This window comes from Sinocyclocheilus grahami, unplaced genomic scaffold (assembly GCF_001515645.1).
Source record: "Sinocyclocheilus grahami isolate Dianchi unplaced genomic scaffold, SAMN03320097.WGS_v1.1 scaffold24.1, whole genome shotgun sequence".
NCBI classification, from domain to species: domain Eukaryota; kingdom Metazoa; phylum Chordata; class Actinopteri; order Cypriniformes; family Cyprinidae; genus Sinocyclocheilus; species Sinocyclocheilus grahami.
In genome coordinates, this window is record NW_015505203.1 from 1,414,480 (window position 1) to 1,432,744 (window position 18,265).

An 18,265-nucleotide genomic window follows, 5' to 3' on the forward strand; every position below is an offset into this window, starting at 1 on the left:
TGTTTATTTGTCTATGTGGTGTTTTTAATATGCTTTTAGACAAACCATGTGCCAATCTATTAATCAACACCATTGCTGAGTATTTTCTCCTTAAATCTGTAGTCTCCCAAAGGCTGACCCAGAAATATGGTTTGAAACAGCCCTCGGTTTGCTACGTCACAAACCAATAACCAATCACGTCAAGGGATCGATTCCTATCACTAGCATGCAAAATATACCAATACCAAAAATAAATCAGAGCAAAAAACTCATGAAGTCGTGGTTTAATGTGAATTTAGAACCGCTAACTTGCATTATAACCCACGGCAACAGTGTAAAAGTAGCCCGGAGTCAGACGCACCTCTCTCGCAGCTGCGTCTGCACTTCACATGCATATGCTCGCGGGCGCTAATTAACAAACGGCTGCATTTGAGTCTTCAAGGCATTTTAGGACACAACATCGTCAAGCAAGTAACTTTAACGAATGTTACAGTATTCACTGTAGTTGTCCGCTAGTAAAAACATAGTTTTATCAGTCATTATCCGTGTATGCCATTGTTTTGCGGTTACTACAGTTCAGTGGATCAGGAGGCGCTTGCTGGTGTGTGACTGAGTGGAGGTGGGACTAATTTGCATATTCATAGATCCGCGTATAGTAAATGAGGCAAGGGTGTAGAGTTACATTCGAGCTATTTTAAGGCATGAGAAAATTATTTTCACAAGAAAAAACATTTAAATATGTCATTTTGATGCTCAAAGATACATTTTAAGGGATAAAATATTTGACTACAGGGGGACTTTAATATTGTAATATCATGTGTTATATTTTTTAAACAAATTATGAGCTCTAAAAGATTTTCAGAATTTTTACAACTCTTTTGCTTTAGACCATTTACAAATGTTAAATCATAAAATATAATGTTAAGGTTACCTCTGCATCTTTCTGAAAAAAAAATGCAGTGATTAATACATAGTTTATTTATAGTTATTTTCAAATCTTAAATGTACTGTCATTATAAAATAACTTCATTATTGTTTATTTAATTCTAACAAATAAGTTATTGTTAAAACTAACCAAAATTAAAAATAATTATATATCGGTATCGGCATTGACTATCGGCCAAAATGAATAGAAAATTATCGGCATATCGGATATTGGCAAAAATCCAATATTGTGCATCCCTAGCATGAAATAATCGAGCCATACATTTCTGAATCTTTCACCTTATAATTGAGTTCTTCCTCCTCCTCTTTCCTCTCTGAGATCTCTCGAAACCTGGCAAGAAGTTGCGGGTTGTCAGCTGACATGTCATAACAGGCTGATCGTGAAAATAGTACAGTGGATGTTCCCAGTCTAGAGGGCCTAGGAAAGAGTCATGGATCATTCAGAAGCAAAATAATGGAGGTGAAGATGGAGGCACTGTTACAATCTTTCTGATAGAACAGAATAGAATACACTGACAATTCATGTAGAATTTACTTTGAAACAAGTTTCACTCAGAAAGTGCAAATAAAAAATTATTATAAAGAAACGGCAAGTAACACATTGATTAAAGCATAACATTTTGAAGCAGAAAGTCTGAAACAGTATTATATTGGTGTACCTCTCTAGTGTTCCTCCGCTGATTGGGTGGCCTCCTCTCCAGCTCTCTCCACCCATCTCTTTATTTACACTGTGTGGAAATAACTCTCCTATCAGCTCTTTCCTAGATAAACCATAATCATCCTCTAGAATGGAGTCCACCAAAGCGCCCCTCGGCCCTCTAATGTTTCTCGCTGAAGGAGCCCCTTCCTCAGGCATGTTGTCAATGTCTGTCTCCAGCACTAGAACTGGTCGAGCAAAACCCTGCATCTCCATCCTGTCCTCTCCTTCCCTTCTGTCAATTTTTCCTAACCACTCATTCTCACTGATCTCATCTATGTCTGTCTCTAGGGGCTGCTTTCCATCTTCAATACTGCTAGGACTGCGGGAGGAAATAAGCTGGTGTTTGTAAACCGTTCCAGGGAAGCCTGCTTGATAGGGCTGCAAGTGGTAGTTGTTCACGGAGAAGTAGGATTCGGGACACACGGGTCCAGTTGACAAACTGTTCTTTGGGACTTCATGAGACCTGGTAGTGCCCTGTGCATGGTAATGAGGACTGGAGCAGTCCCACTCAGCTCGATGCGCAGAAAAGTTGGGCTTCACCAGTGTAACTCTAGGCTCATCTGATACTGCAGCATTGTAGACAGGTATTCTAAATTAGGGCAGACATGAAGGTAGTTTATTCAAAAGTACATTAAAAATGGAATTTATGACATACATTTTTTTTTAAACATTACAAATTCTTACCAACCATATACTTTTGAATAGAACTGAACATACAATTGCTTAACCATACCAAATCTCTGAATTAAATTCATTTTGATATTTTTTGGCATGAAGTCAAACAAAAAATTCAGGATAAAAAAAGTGTCTTGGAAAGAAAACCTTTAGTAGTTTGCCATAATCATTATTATTTTAGAAACGTTTTACTTGTTATTAATATTCAAAAAACAAAATGTATTGTGGTCTAATCAATGTAGTAAAAAAACATTTAGATTTTTAAGATGTGTTCTCTCATGTATTCAAAGTATAAAGTTAATGTTTTTACTTTTTATTTAATGGATTCATCACAAAGATTTTTGAGTCATTAAATTAAAAAAATTCTTGAAAATGGTTAGTTAAAACCATATGAAATCAACAGGAATACCATGAATAAGTCTAATATGTCATGTGTGGGGGGTTGGAAGGTATGTTTTTACCGTGTGCGTGGTTCAGGCTGCGGCAAAGGTTGATGAAGTTCTCTCCTCATGTCTCTCTCTCTTGGGGGCAGGGCTACAGGTTTAAAGGCCCGACGGGTAAAAGCAGGGCTGGGGGGAGCCACCGAGTACTCTTGACCGCAGCAGCGATGGCTCTCTGAGACCTCCGTCGGAGGAAGACTATAGGAGCGCTGACGTGCCATTTCAGACACACTGGAGGGCTGGGATGTGCACGGCTGTGGTCGAGGTGGAGAGGAAGAGGTAGAGTTATAGAGCGGTTGGGAGGAGAAGAGGTTATGGTGGGATGCCCGTCTCTTGTGGAACTGATCCCATTTCGGGGGCGGTGGACGAGGAGGTGGAGGCCCTTTTTTCTTCTTTACATCACCGACACATACTCCATTCTCATCCAGGTCACTAAGAGTGGACGCGCGCATTCTGCTTGGCGTGACGTTGATGTTATTATGAAAATTTTGTGTGTCCACACGAATGTCATTTTCTGACATAGCACGGTTTCTAAGGGGTGAAAAAAGATGATCCTCAGTGCAGCCACCTGTCATGTTGCCACATTGACCCATGAAGCTAGGAACAGCAGCACCCTCTCCTGTCTTGGAGTCTCTTCTACACCTTGAGTAGTCCCTGTGGAATAAGAAATATTATGCTATACTTCTTATAAGTAATGGCTTGTTAATAGCCATACGTAAATGAGTAAAACACATGCAAAATGGGCAATTGCAGTAAGTAAATCTATTGAGACCGAGTTAAAAACAGAAATCTTACCCCGCTGTTAAGCTGAAATTTCTGTTTAGTTTTTTTGCTTGTTCTTGTTCCTGCACAGGGTGGGCCTGTAAAATATTTTTGCAATATATGTAAATATAAAATATAAATTAAACAATAAATAAAATATAATTTAAAAAAAATTTACAGAAAAAAAAATGTGGGTTGTAGATTTTTACCCAAACCTACTACTAAAAAAAGGCAACAAGGTAAATAGATAATAACACTATACTGGTGATTTATGTAACTACATTTTCACCTGTCTACTGACTTGTTGTTTAGCATATGGGGCATCTGAAACAACCTACTGTAGGTGATCTTAAAAACCCTGGCATTTAAGTGCCTCTTTCAAAGGGGTACTACAGAGGTACAGCTTAAGTAACCATACAAATACTGGTTAATTCCCACGGCTGTTGTGCCATAGCCCAGATTTTTAAAAGCACACCATGAGCGAAATATCTGATAACTGCCAAAATAATTGAAACTGTTCAAAATCATTCTGTTCAGAGAACTGTAAGGGGAGTCAGTACAGTGAATAGTATCTCTGATTATCATCCAGTGGACATGGGCTGAATTCCACTACAAGGAAAATTTCCTCTTGAATTCACCTGAATTTGCCCTCAAGGATTAAAAAAGGTCTAAAAGATCTAAACACACTGAAGGACCAAAAATGGCTCAGAGATCAGTTAAATTATCAATTCATGTTTTAAGATGAAACTCTTAAAGGGGTCATATGATGCGATTTCAAGTTTTCCTTTCTCTTTGGAGTGTTACAAGCTCTGGGTGCATAAAGAAGATCTGTAAAGTTGCAAAGACTAAAGTCTCAAATCCAAAGAGATATTGTTTATAAAAGTTAAGACTCTGCCACGCCCCCCTAAAACGGCTCGTTCTACCACACCCCCACATATCTACGTCACTATGTGGAAATATTAGCATAATGCCGCCCCAAATGTGCACACAAAGAAAGAAGGCGTGGTTTCAGTAACAGCATTAGTGTTGATGCAGCCATGTCAGGGAGACACTGTTTCAGTGCGAAAGCAAAAGCACTTTCGTCTGGTCAGAGGAGAACTGGCCCCCCGACTGAGCCTGGTTTCTCCCAAGGTTTTTTCTCCATTCTGTCACCGATGGAGTTTTGGTTCCTTGCCGCTGTCGCCTCTGGCTTGCTTAGCTGGGGACACTTCATTTCCAGCGATATCGTTGACTTGATTGCAAATGATTGCAAAGATACTATTTAAACTGAACTGAGCTGGATGATGACATCACTGAATTGAATGATGAACTGTCTTTAACTGAAAAATTAGTGTTTACACTTTTACCATAAAAACCAAAGGACATGTATTAAGATTCAATCTTCCAGTTATATTATAGCCAATTCATAGTTTTTATACAGTTCTGGCCAATATTTGGCCATTTGGGACCCAAATTTCAAGATATCCTGCATGAATGCTAATATTAAAAGAAGTCTGCACTAAAGACTCAAAAGTCTCATTCCCATCTACATGGCCAAAGAGACACCAAAGAGTCTTAAAATAACAGCTCAAGTAGAGAATAAACAGTTTCATCCTTATTCGATTCCAACAGTGTGCAGAAAGATCAATGCACAAAGATATATAATATTTGACAGATAACAGAAGTACCTTTCTGGCTCCAATAAAGCAGGATATTTTCAATTCAAAATGATTTAACTGAAATCAAAACTGGTTCAATGACTTTACAAAATGTGTTTGTAAGGACTCGTCGTTTAGTTTCTAAGAGCCTAGAACTGAAAACAACCACAAAAAAGAAAGGAAATCACACCCTCTTCTATATAATCAAGCAGCAAAGTTTGATTTCCATCTGTATTCATCCTCAAGCTATTCATTATAAGCGAATGTACAGGCTATTCATTATGAATTTATGAGGCTGTTATTTGACAGTGAACTGCAGGAGGAAAGCTCTTACTTGCATAAATAATTTAATAACAATGTCTCCATTTTGCAAAGATATATATAGTGCATACTATGACATTTGCATCAATAAGGTATTCCCCCAGTACTTGCTATGTGGCTAATATCTGTAAAATTTTCTTTCAATAATCACTTGACTAAAGACATACAGCTACCTAATGTTTTTGCCCCAAACATGATTCAGCAGACTCCCTGGGGGTCCATGAAGTTGCTGTCTGCTGGACAATACAGTGGCACACTAAACCTAGGACATTGCAGAGTATTTAAAAGCAGGTATATAGCAAAACTACGCCAATGTTAATTTAGTATTTTGTAATAATGTTTGTTACAGTGGTACGCAGAAAATCTGGAATTTTTTATATTAGTGGTCCCCTGGGTTGACTGAGAGCCTGGATCAGAAAAGCTTCACAATCCTTGTTTTAGACAATGAACATTGCTAAATTCCTAATCTTACCTCAGCTGGGGTGTAGCTCCTGGACTTGTAGGGTGGATTCACTTGGTAGTCATCATACTGATTGTGCTGGGTGGTCACTGGGTGGAACGCTGAGCAAGGCTTTTGGATGTTGGTGGTAGTGTTGCTATAGAAATTCTCAGAGGACAGCAGAGAGGAAGGAACCCGAGGACTGGGCGGCTGTTTCCAACAGGCGTCGTGAGATAAAGACTGAAGAACCATGTCACTGCTCATATTGTGTTCAGAACGAACAGTTTCTCTCCTGGATTCCCTTTCTTGTTCTCTCTGCAGCAGTCTTTGCCTCTCCTCCCAGTCTTTTACCCTTTGTTGCTCTTTTTCCCTCTCTTTCCTTAATCTTTCCTTCTCCCTCTCTTGTTCTCTAAGTTTCTCTTGCTCTGTGACTCTCTCTCGCTCTCTTTCTTTTTCCTGCTCTCTCTCTACCAGCCTCTTCCTCAATTTTTCTTGGTCTTGTTGGGTACTCATAAACTGTCTCCCAGTGTCCAGTGAGTTGACGTAGGGCACATCTTGATACGAAAACCTCCTCCGGCCCAGGTTAGTGGCCATTTCAAGAGGTTCAGGTGAGGATGGATGGTTCGGTCTACTCTGCTTCTCTAGTCTCTGATTTCGACTTGTCAGGCTTGACAAGTTTGTTACAGACTGACTCAACTTTCTGCTAGTCTCTTCAAAAAACCTCCTGCGGTCTGCAAAGGGAGGGATATCACACTTGTCCGATCGACCCAAGTGACTACTGGAGGAACCTGCCCTCCCTCTTGTTGATCCCATTTTCCCAGACCACATCTGTCCAGTAGCCTCATTTCTCTTAATCTCCGAGGGCTCAGTTTCTGGTTGAAGCTTGTATTCTGGTGTCCAGCGCCATCTCCGTGGTTTACCTGCAGGTGCTATCTCCTCCACCACATGCACACACATTTGTCTGGCATTTTGAGGGATCTGGGTTTGGGCCCGAGATGTCTGGAAGCACACAGCCCTGGTTCTGGAATGTTCCTCAACTTGGGTTGCATCTTGTTGAGGTGTCCGTTCGGATATTTGGATAGTCAGAGGACTGGTAAGAGGACTTGAAAAGGTTTGGGGTCTGGGTTGATGGTGCTCTGGAGGAGCTACTGCCTCCATGTTGAGATCTGCAACCTCTTCTTCCACAGTCTCCTCACCACAAGGGTTTCTGCTCTTCTGCAGCTGGGCCTTCTTCCTCTGGATCTCATTTCTGAGGTTTGTGGCAAAACGCTCACTTCTACGACGTGACTTGGAGCTACGGAACTGACGTTTCTGCGACTGCTTTGTGACGCTACCATCATCTACCCTCACTTCTCTCCCATTCTCATTCAGGTGAGTGTCCACACACACGTTAGAACCTACAAACCCAAAGTTCTTCTCACTGGTCTGAGAGTTAGCAGTGGAGAATCCATTGTCCATGGGATTTCCAGAGACATTACTGGGCTGCCCCCAGAGATTCTGTCCAGAATCTAGAGGATCCTCCTCTAACCTGGGATCCTCAAGTTCTGAAGTTGCCACTGAACCAGGTGTGGAGCATCTACTCGCTCCCCACTTGGCCTGGGCTGTATTTGGACTAGTATCATTCAGATAAAGAGGTGACTGTGACCACTGACAAGTTAGAGATGCACGATTATAATTTTTGTCATCAGTAAAATCCATCATATGCAGCTGAGAAGCTAGAAGTTTCTCAGGTGCACTGTGTCTGTGCATTGCTGACTGGATATTACGTTCTGGTTGGGCATCAAAGTTCTCATCCATATTCCTTTGTGAAAAGGGACTGAGAGGAGGTGTAGATGCCACCACAGATTCTGAATAGCTCTCCAAGTGTTTTTTCTCACAGCCATTTGCCTTGCTATCTCCTTCAGAGTCTGTCTTGGAGTTGAAGGTGTAATAAGGTTCAATAGTGCATCCTTTACGGTCTTGCTCATTGTCTTGTGTTCCATTCAAATAAACACTACCAGTCAGAACTTCCTGGATTTGGGATTGATCTTCAACCATGCAGCTGGTTACACTTGGGATGCCTACAGGAGCAGACACACAGCGTTTATCTGTTGGTTGGCCTCTAGTAGCCCTAAAACTGTCCTTCCTCATGGGTGGCTGCGGTGGCGCACAGTGTTCCTCCTCACAACTATAGGACGATGGTCGGACTTTAGGCTCAGTTCTGTCAGACAGTATCTTGGAGTGTCCACGCTCTTCCTGCTGGTTTCCATGGCCACTGGGGGCACAATGTTGGCCTCTGTCTGGATACCTGCAGGAAGAACCAAAACCCTGGAGAAGACTGTCCATAGAGTTGGTATCCTCAGGCTTGACGGGGACAGTGTAATCAGATGTGTTTGAGCTGGCTGAGAATGAGCTGTAAGCGGAGTCACGTTTGTTGTTGAAGATGACAGGATCAATGGGAGAGAGCTGACTGTCATAGTAACCCTGGTTGGGAGGATTCTCCAGACTTTCCATACTTCCTATTGAGCTACTGCGGTCTGTGCTGTAGTGCCTGGAGATATGGCCCCACTGCATGGACAGCTCACTGCACAACGAAACAGAAGTGAACCAAGTTAGACGATGTGACAATCACCATAAGGATTTCAAAGATTGCTTACAAAAAGTACCACATTTTTTTTTACTGTCATCTTGGAATTTCAGTATCAAATTATGAAGTACTGTTTTGAAATTTGCATTTGGCTTGTAAAATTCCTTTAGCAACTGAGCAAAAGCTTCAGTCTACAAAGTGTCTCTTGCCACATAGATGTGCAAGATGGCACTGATTTCAAAGAAGTATTTTGAAATCACATTTAGAGTATTCAGTTCAATAAAAAAAAACTAAAAATAACTAAATTCAATAAAAAACGAAAATAACTAAAAACAGTGTATTCCATATAAAAGCCTAATTTTCCATAATTTAAAATAAAAAGACCTCAGCATAAATGAAAAACAAACAAACCTGTATGTGCTAACTATTTCTCAAATTATTAGTTTTATGATTATTTTATTTTAAATTCATAATCATATAGGCCTAGGTCTTTTCATTTTGTGCTACAGGTGTTGTGATTAGGTTTCACAGTTTCAGCGGAAATACACTGAAGAACAAGTCCCTAAAAACAAACATTAATGTTGAAGTTGAAAGTTAAAGATTAGTCCCTTAGGTCAATGCTATGTTTTGTACTACAGGCTTTCTTATGTGTTTTTGGTCACTTCGCTGGTGATCTGTGAAGAATGTCTGAGTCATATGTCTGAAAATAGTGGTGGCATCCTGTGAGCCACATGTTGACATAAGATCACTAGCTTCCTCTCTGATTGTTTTCCTTGTGAAATTTGCTGGAAGCAAAATTCCCTAATTCAACAATGAGATCTATCTCTCTCTCCCGTGCACACACAAAGATCAGTTAAAGCTATTAGTGTGAAGCTATTAGTGTAATATACATGTTGCAAATTATATTTATATCAATTTAAACCACTGAAATGCTAAAAAGAAATGAATCATCATACAGAATAAGGTATGTTTCCATAATCTGTATGACGATTATTATACCAACCTATTTTCACCTCCGGAGTGCCAAGGTACACTGAGAGGTGTGAAGTGGAGCTGCATAGCCAGGGGGCCATTTGAGGGGTCACCAGTGCCCGTAGTGCAGGGTGCCTCTGACAGCTTCGCCAGGTGCCAAGAGTGGGGACGGATCACTGACACACTGCGCCTGCTCAAAGAACAGAGACATAAGCGAACATGAAGTCATAACATCACCCTAATATTCCTAAGTACCAATTACTGACAAAAAAAACCCCACAATTAGGAAACCACAGCATTCAAGAGTGAGGAAAAGACCCTATACTCCAAAGCAGTGTCAGTCTTGACACAAACATACAGGCATCAAGGGAAATATGTTTGCCTTCGCCATCTGGAACTCTTTCATACCTGCCATCCACTAGACTCTGAAATGGCTGATTGAGGTTCTTTCTCTAAGGTATCGCAAGGTACAGCAAAATAACGGCCAATTAATTTATATAATAACAGCATTAAATGGAACAAGGCCCAGATTCCAGGTACATCCCATCATTCCCATTGACAGGAGTACAGCATTCCCAAACATTCCAGATGGCAATAAAAAATCCAGAGGGAACAATGGTTTTTAAGGGCTTATTATTTAACTAATAATAATAATTTAAGCGTTTCCACAAAAGGCTAGATAAGAAAAGAAGCAAGTGATAAATATGTAAAAATGCAATATATAAGGAATAACAATCTTCTGTTGTCATTATATACTACCATTCAAATGTTTGGGTTCAGTAAGAATTTTTGTTTCGAAAGAAGTCTTTTATGCTCACCAAGGCTACATTTAAAATAAAAAATACAGTAAAATATTTTTTACAATTTAAAATAAAAGTTTTTTTTAATTGTAATATATTTTTAAGATGTAATTTATTCCTGTGATGTCAAAGTTTAATTTTCAACAGCTGTTACTCATACAGTCTTACAGAAATGATTTGGAGCTCAAGAAACATTTCTTATTTTTATTTGTGCAGTTTAATATTTTTTCTGAATAGAAAGCTTAGAAGCTCAGCATTTATTTGATCAATTTAATGCGTCCTTGCTGAATAAAAGTAATTTCTAAATATTACTGATACCAAACTTTTGAATGTTAGTGTATATAAATTCAAAACACTTCTAAAACAAACAGCAATATCTATACTGACTTAATTTAGCGATTTAATAGCAGTTCTCAGAGTGCTGTTATTGTAAAGCAGAAGAATATTTATTGTAATACAACAAATTAATACACATTAAAGAGTTTAAAACACCAACGTTATTGCCATACATGACATTTACTAAAAAGAGGCTTAAAAAATTAAGGAAAAACATCAACACAGAGGCACGTCAGTCTCTTTTCATAATCATCTTGTTCATTTCACCCACAAACAATAAATGTAATTAAGATTTCATTCTAATCACTTTTGCAATCTCAGGAAAATCGAGATTTCTCATGACAGCTCATAACTACCGTCATCCTCATCCAATAAAACTTACAATCTAATCAAAAACATTAAACCTTACACCAAGCTGATCTGAGGCTCCATAAGTACAGCTATCTAAAGGCAAAAGTAAAAAAAACACAAAAGTAAATCAAAAGTTTAAAAAAAAGTTGTTGTTTTTTATAAAAATTCAGTTATGACTGAAATTGGGTCTATTAGAATATAATCTGGCCTCAGAGTTTTGACTCAACTACGTTTAGATATGGAAAAAAAACACGTAAAATTACCAAAGCAATCAAAGTTTTAAAACGAAATAAAACCAGCAGAAAATCACTGCCTTAATTTTCCTCAGCTTCAGTTGCATTTTGCCTTAGCACAGCAGTACAGTTCCAGTGAAATACACCAAACAGAAACCAGGCTGAAACTACTGCTGGTTTGACCTCCACTTAAGGTTTTCTGCACAGTACGAAATGTCTTGAGATACTCACAACACTTCAGACAACTCCAGATGTTCTCAAAGTAAGAGAAATATTCTTGAGATGAGTCCAAACCAAGACTGTTCCGCTTCAGGTTCAAGGTGAAGTTCAGGTCTAAACCATCAGTAGACGCTTTGAGCCAAAGGACAACCCTGAGGTCTGCTGTATCTGCTGTGAGTGGTCAGTCTTTATCAGCACCCTAACGGCTTCAACACTCACATGAGTGAAGGTTGGCGGTCATTTAGCTGTAATGAGGCAGCCTGAGGCTCTGACCAGATTCCTAGTCCAGGAAAAAATTAACAGACCAACCCCCCCCCTCTCTCTCTCTCAATATTTCAAGTCACAACTGAAGACCAAACATTCAGTCCACTAAACGACATTTTCTCTCTCTCTCACTCACATACTCACACACACAACCTCCCACTCACTCGCTCTAATGACATTAGGGGGAGAGGAAACGGTGCTCAGACAAAGAGGAAACCATGTTTGGGGGAGATAAAGCGGCAAGCCACTGCTAAAATAATACCTAGCATTCTCTCCTATTATTCTTTGAATGGGGGGAAAAATGTGAGGGCCGCTTCCTGTCTCCCTGGGAGAGCAGTCAATTTCGGCCAGTAGTGGTGAGAGAGTGAGGGGGTGTAGAGAGAGAAAGAGCAGAGAAGGATATACTGTAAGTGAAAAAACGGGAAACAAATTGGTTGAACAAGACGAAATGATTGAAACTGTGCATTGTCGTTGAGGCATGAGGCCAGGTACATGTATTCTTGCCCTTTTCAATAGTGAAGAAAGCACAACAATGCAAAGCACATCTGAGAGGCAACAGTATGCGTTTTGTTATTCCAGCAACTGCCTGAGAGAGAGAATAAAATGAAGTTTAACTCATATCAGCTGTGCTTAATAAACAGCTTGTCCTGCTCTAATCAGAATGGCTGATGAAAGTCAGAATGGGGTCAGTCTGATTAACAACTACAACACTGACAATACAAAAAACAACAACAATCATGTGAAGGACAAATTACAATTGTGCACAACCTCCCACTAATGGGCTCTTCAGTTGAAACCGTTAACCCGGTCATTCTTAAAGGGACAGTTTACCCACAAATGAAAATTCTGTAGTCATTTATTCACCCGTGTGTTGTTTAAAATGTTCTTCAGTTGGACACGGAAGTATATATTTTGAAGAATGTCGGTAACTAAACTGTTTTGGTGCCCATAGACTTCCATTGTAATATTTCTATTGAGTATTCAGATTTTGTGGGGGGAAAAAAAGCATTTTAATGAGGTTAGAAACATTGACTGGACAAACACATTGCATGAGGAGCACACAACGTGTTTCAATAACAGGTATGTTGTCCATCTGTGGAAATGCTGGTATGTAACTGTAGCATAAATTAATGAACTGAAATATGGAGTGTGTACTGTATATAGAGGTGTAAACTGTGACAAGATGATTGATCACTACACAGTGACAGGACACCCTTCTTTCTTTCTTTTCTTTCTTTATTCAATTTATTTGTACAGGGACAACGCACAACAACAGTGTTGTGCCAGAGTTAGCTCTAAAACTAATTTGCATCTGCAGTCCCTGGGCAGGATGTTGTTACAAAATTACAATATTAAGTCACAAACAATACAGTACATACAACACATACAATATCACATCATACTCCATTAAATTACAAAACCAAGTCAATGATCACATATTTGATTTTCCTTAAGCCATACTTTAAGCGTAGTTTTAAAAATACTAAATGTTGTACACTCTCTAATATTAACAGGTATTAAATTCCATCTTTCTGCTGCTCTAACTGAAAAAGCTGATTGTTCAAAAACAGTTTTCTTAAATTTAGTTGAACAATCACCTCAAACTGATGACCTAGTCTGCCTGGTATTATCCTTACAGAAAGTCACACATTGTTTAAGAGGTGGTGGTGCAAGATCATGAAATAGTTTGTACATCAAGCACACATCAGCAAATAATAAAAAATTATCAAACGTCAATAATTTATCATTATTAATAATACTGCAGTGATGATAACTCCTTGGCTTTTTAGCTAAGATTTTCACAGTTTGTTTATAAATAGTATATAATGGTTTTAACGTGGTTATACTTGTATGAGACCAACTTGTAGCACAATAAGATAAATGAGGGAGAATCATTGAATGCATAAAGAGTTTAGCAGCAGCCACAGGTAATTGGTGCTTAATATTCCTAAAGCTCATCAAGCTTGCTCTAGTTTCTGCTACACACTCAAAAGGATCTACTTTTTTTAATCACAAAAAGAGAACAATTTTAGGCCATAGTACAAGTAGGCAAATTGGGATGCAGCCCATCTTTTACACCACAAATTTGAGGTTGGTGCACAAGTGTGTGGAACATTAACTCTGGATATAAAAAGCCATTAAACCAGGGTTAAGTCCTTAAGTGACACCATTTTAAAATCATTATGGGTATAGAGTTTCTGTTATGCCAGGATGTTAAATTTACGTAGAAATTATTTGCAGTAACTGAGATCGTGAGTGATAGCAAAGAAGGGTGGTTAAACCACGAAATGATAATATCTTGAGGTATGAGGTTACTAATTATTGTGAGAAACATTGGTGACACACATGAGTCAGTAGTACTGCATGCTGTGCTCTGGTCAAAGATCCTTCCTCTCTTCTGTTTTTTCACACCAACACTGAAAAAAAGCAACTGCATTTTTTCGGGTTTACATTACATTTCTCAGTATTTGAGACTCAAAAGGTTGTTTTCTTGAAACTACATAAAAACCCTTGTCAGACCAACAGAATTAACCCAAACTAGTCAAACACAGTCTGAACAAAGAATTTCATATTGTTTAAATGTTAAAGCTTTGTACGTTTACTTCCCAGCATGCATTGCAGCATGAATAGATTATGCGGTTACTGTTATAGGATTATTGTTTTGCTGTTTGCTGACTTTAATGCCTTTTTTTTCTCAACTATTTATTTTTTGCAGTGAACAATTAGTCTGTTAGCAGTCCTCTGTCTTACTGTAAGGGAAGCATAACGTACCATGTCCATATCTAATTAGTCAATTATTCAAAAATAATACACTGATCAAGAATATAATAGAGATTTGTACAGATTGTAATGCAAAGAGAGAAGCATAAAAACTAAATCATATTATTCGCTGTCATTTCAGTTTCTTTGTGCTAACAAAGAGCAAAATAGTTTCAAAATACTGGTGCTACTGTGTATTTTTAAAACTTGTACCATGTTTCATACATGAGTATGTCCCTAAATCAAATGGACCTTTCACCTTAAATTAGCTATTAATTTGAAGCCTATAAAAAATTATATGCAACAAGGTCAATAAAATAAAAAAAATAAAATATGCACACACCCCTCTCCGCTTTCAATCCATGCAATCAGCATCGTTTGTTCTCTGGTTGCCCGCTTCCCGAAAACAGCTAGCGAGACGCAAAGGCTGCATTCCATGTAATCACCCAGGCTTTTACCAATACGGCCACAACGAAAAAGCCAGTGCAGGAAGGGAGCAGTCATGAGCTGGGCTCTCCAGCACAATAGCTTGTTTGTTGTTGGATTCTCTTTCACTCCGATCTTAAAGTACTTTTTAAGGGGAAAGAATGCATGTAAAAATGCATCTTGGCCTAAAAGCTTATAAGCCACATCAAACCCGTTCTAACTATTTTGAATAGAAAAACATAGCAGTGAGATGTGTCAGGTCATGACCCGGTGCCCTATTAATCACAAGAGCATAAATTGAATGAATAAAAGTATGCAAGTCTGTCGACTCAGTCTTAACAAAATTTCAACAACAGATGTTAAAACGGATGGACAGCAGTTCACAAGGCTTCACAGTTTACACCAATGATAATACCACAGTTTGTTTACACTTACCCTGGCAACTGAACAGAAGTTAATCTAACTGATGGCCTACATCTTGTCCACATGTCCAGCATATCAGTGTTATATCACAAAACATCTTTACCATGATGAGAACTTTGGCATGGCACTCTGGGCTACTGGGCCTTTTAATAAAAAAAAAGAAGCCATTTCAATATGCAGAGTCTGATCATAATGCAATCCCAAAGGACAAACCCACAAAAGGAGAACTGTCTGGATTGATCACTTGACTCATTCCAGGAAAAGGAACATGCCTTCTTTGTCCACTACCCCTGAAATATAAGACACACACCATTCACCAATTTTATACTCTAATTTCAGACAATATTGATTTTTACTGGATATTCCATTGCGCATGCTAATTTTTCCTATTTTAAGTGGCCATTATATGACAGAAAAAGAAATGTTAATGTTACAGTACAAACACTAATAATTTATTAGCTTGATTTATTTTTTGTCGTTTTGTTTATTTAGATAAAATAATATAGAATTCTAATATCGGCTAAAGCATTAAAATAATTATCGACTATCAGTGCATCCCTAATATACAATGTACATGTACAGAAATTCATCCTGTGCACATTTTCTTAACAAAAGACAACAAAGAAGGCCATAAACTATAAATTCTATGCACACTAATTTAATCAAAAACATATTATAGACTAACACCATACAGTGAGGTTGGCATGTTGAAAGTTTTGGAATCTGAAAGGTCTTAAGAGTTTTGTTCCTAATATGTGGAAAGTCAGGAGGGGGGGTGGTGGTCTTGGGAATGTAAGGAATGTCCATTGTTTTGGCATCGAGTCTCCTTTGTTCTTTCTTGTTCCTTAGCGCAGCGGCCAGGGTCTTACCGTGAGACTGCTTTCTCTAGAAGCTTCCTGAGTTTGCCGTCTCTGTCCTTCATAACTCTCCTCCACGGCCTCTCCAAACCACAAGATCGTAAACTCATAGAGTGAAGTGCAACTGGGGTTTCTCCCAGAGAGACCAGGCAACCTTTGATAGATGATGACTGAAGTGGCTCTCCACACTTTATTTCCTCACGAGAGCAGTGGCGCTTACAGCTTTAATATCAGCATTTGGCCAGTTGGCTTCTTACAGTACATTACAGCCATTGGTTCCTGTAATGTGAATTGCACATGGCTAAATGTGTTATTTATTAACTTCACTTTTTCTATTTAAACTCTACCAAAAATGCTGAGACATGGAAAATGGTAATGATTTAAACATGTAATTTATAATTTTTCCCATCCCAACAGTGTGAACAATGTGGTGCTTTCAAAATATTCTTGTTTGTTTGAGCAGCCCAACATGTACATGTCGATTTCTGGCTCAACCAAAGTTCACTCTGGGGTGGTTTAAAGGGAATTCTGAAAATTCTACCATCATTTATTCTCCTTCATGCTGTTCCATACCATTAAGACATTCTTCTGTTGAACACAAAGGAAGATATTCTGAAGAACACTGGGGTCCAAACAACATTGGTCCCCACTGGTTTTCATTGTATGAACAAGAAAACACATTCCTTAATATCTAACCTGTCCCTATAAGAAATCGAATTTGTAAAAATGTGAGAAATTCTGCTTGATACCACTAGCAGCTCGGAAATTACACAGAGTACTTTTAGGATTAATGCTGTTATGTATGGATGATCTAGTGCAATAGTTTTCTCTGGCAAATGGTGTAGAACTAACGTGCCAATTCCTCAATAAATCCAGAAGGATATGCCAAAGCAAGACAGCAACACTTCCCTCCCTCACGTGGCTTTCCTGTAAAGACCTACCCTTCCTTTAAGTCTGAACATGCGTGTGTGAATCTGAATATCTTAAAACTATATGCTCACAGTCCAAATACGGTCTGTGTTTCAGACTTGGCTTGAGTCAGTGACAAAATATGCATTTCAAAACAGTTTTTCCGCCCCTGACAATGGTTATTTGCTGTAAATAAACATTTATGTCCCATGGTTCCCAGCTCAGCTCCTAAAGCTGCTATTACAGTCAGCATGTGTAACAGGAAGTGGGAGTATAGGAACTAGGAGGAACCAGACATCCAAAAATTTCAGAAGCACACTGTTCTCTGTGGCAAGATGGGCACCACACCTCCAGACAGAGCACATCGGGTTTTGATAACCTCAATAGATCAACTGCAATTTCTTTCTGTGTATAATGTACATTTTTCATTCTTGTAGTATTTAGTACTTACAAGAACTAGACTGGTATGCAACTCAAAAGGTGAAGACACAAACGTTGAACTAAATTGTGCAATCATAAAGTGGATAAAGTGCATAAAATCTGCATTCCAGACAGCTGCTGCTAAACAATAGAAAGTGTGTGTGCAGGAAATCAATACAGTGTGTCTCTGGACACGGCACACCACAAACATCCTTTAACTGTACAGCACACCTTCCCATTAACAAAGACAAGCCAGGATGACACAACAGCTCTGTTTAAAAAACAAAAAAATTATATACAGTCGCGGTCAGAATTATTGGCACCCTTGGTAAATATGATCAAAGATGGCTGTGAAAATAAATCTGCATTGTTAATAATTTTGATCTTTTATTTTTAAAAAAATCACAAATATCTAACCTTTCATTGAACTAAAACAATTGAAAATGGGGGGAAATCTCATTATGAAATAAATGTTTTTCTTAAATACACGTTGGACACAATTATTGGCACCCCTAGAAATTCTTATGAGTAAAATATGGGTGAAGTATATTCCCATTCATATTTGCAATTTTGAGCATACCAGGGTGATTATGAACATGAAATTATCCATAGGGATGCACCGGTTGACCGGCCATAAATCGGAACCGGACGGTTTTTGCTTATAATGCGCGATCGGTAACTGGCCGGTTTTTAGTATTTTTTTCGTCCGATTTTTCCGGAAGTGTGCACAGAGGCGCCAGCAGAAAAAATACCACGCAGAGCAAGCTCACTGTTGGCGATGCACGATGAGATATTGGAAGAAAAATCTGAAGTGATTAAGGATACAGGCAG

The 18,265-nt window shown here is 38.8% G+C and overlaps 1 protein-coding gene across 3 annotated transcripts in view; it reads right to left on the reverse strand.

Moving 5' to 3' along the window:
* shroom4 (shroom family member 4) overlaps nucleotides 1–18,265 on the reverse strand; it is a 68,609-nt gene that overhangs the window by 3,831 nt on the left and 46,513 nt on the right. The window contains exons 1-7 of one of the 3 annotated variants that reach the window (XM_016246877.1): nucleotides 11,388–11,594; nucleotides 9,468–9,626; nucleotides 5,932–8,461; nucleotides 3,535–3,599; nucleotides 2,761–3,393; nucleotides 1,584–2,213; nucleotides 1,204–1,342 (exon numbers count right to left, since the gene is read on the reverse strand). In XM_016246877.1, coding sequence (XP_016102363.1) covers nucleotides 1,204–1,342; nucleotides 1,584–2,213; nucleotides 2,761–3,393; nucleotides 3,535–3,599; nucleotides 5,932–8,461; nucleotides 9,468–9,523 — 4,053 coding nt within the window. In that variant the 5' untranslated portion in view covers nucleotides 9,524–9,626; nucleotides 11,388–11,594. Of the gene's footprint in view, nucleotides 1–1,203; nucleotides 1,343–1,583; nucleotides 2,214–2,760; nucleotides 3,394–3,534; nucleotides 3,600–5,931; nucleotides 8,462–9,467; nucleotides 9,630–11,387; nucleotides 11,595–18,265 lie in introns of those variants that run through there. The other 2 variants (XM_016246886.1, XM_016246868.1) reach the window with 2 other exon arrangements.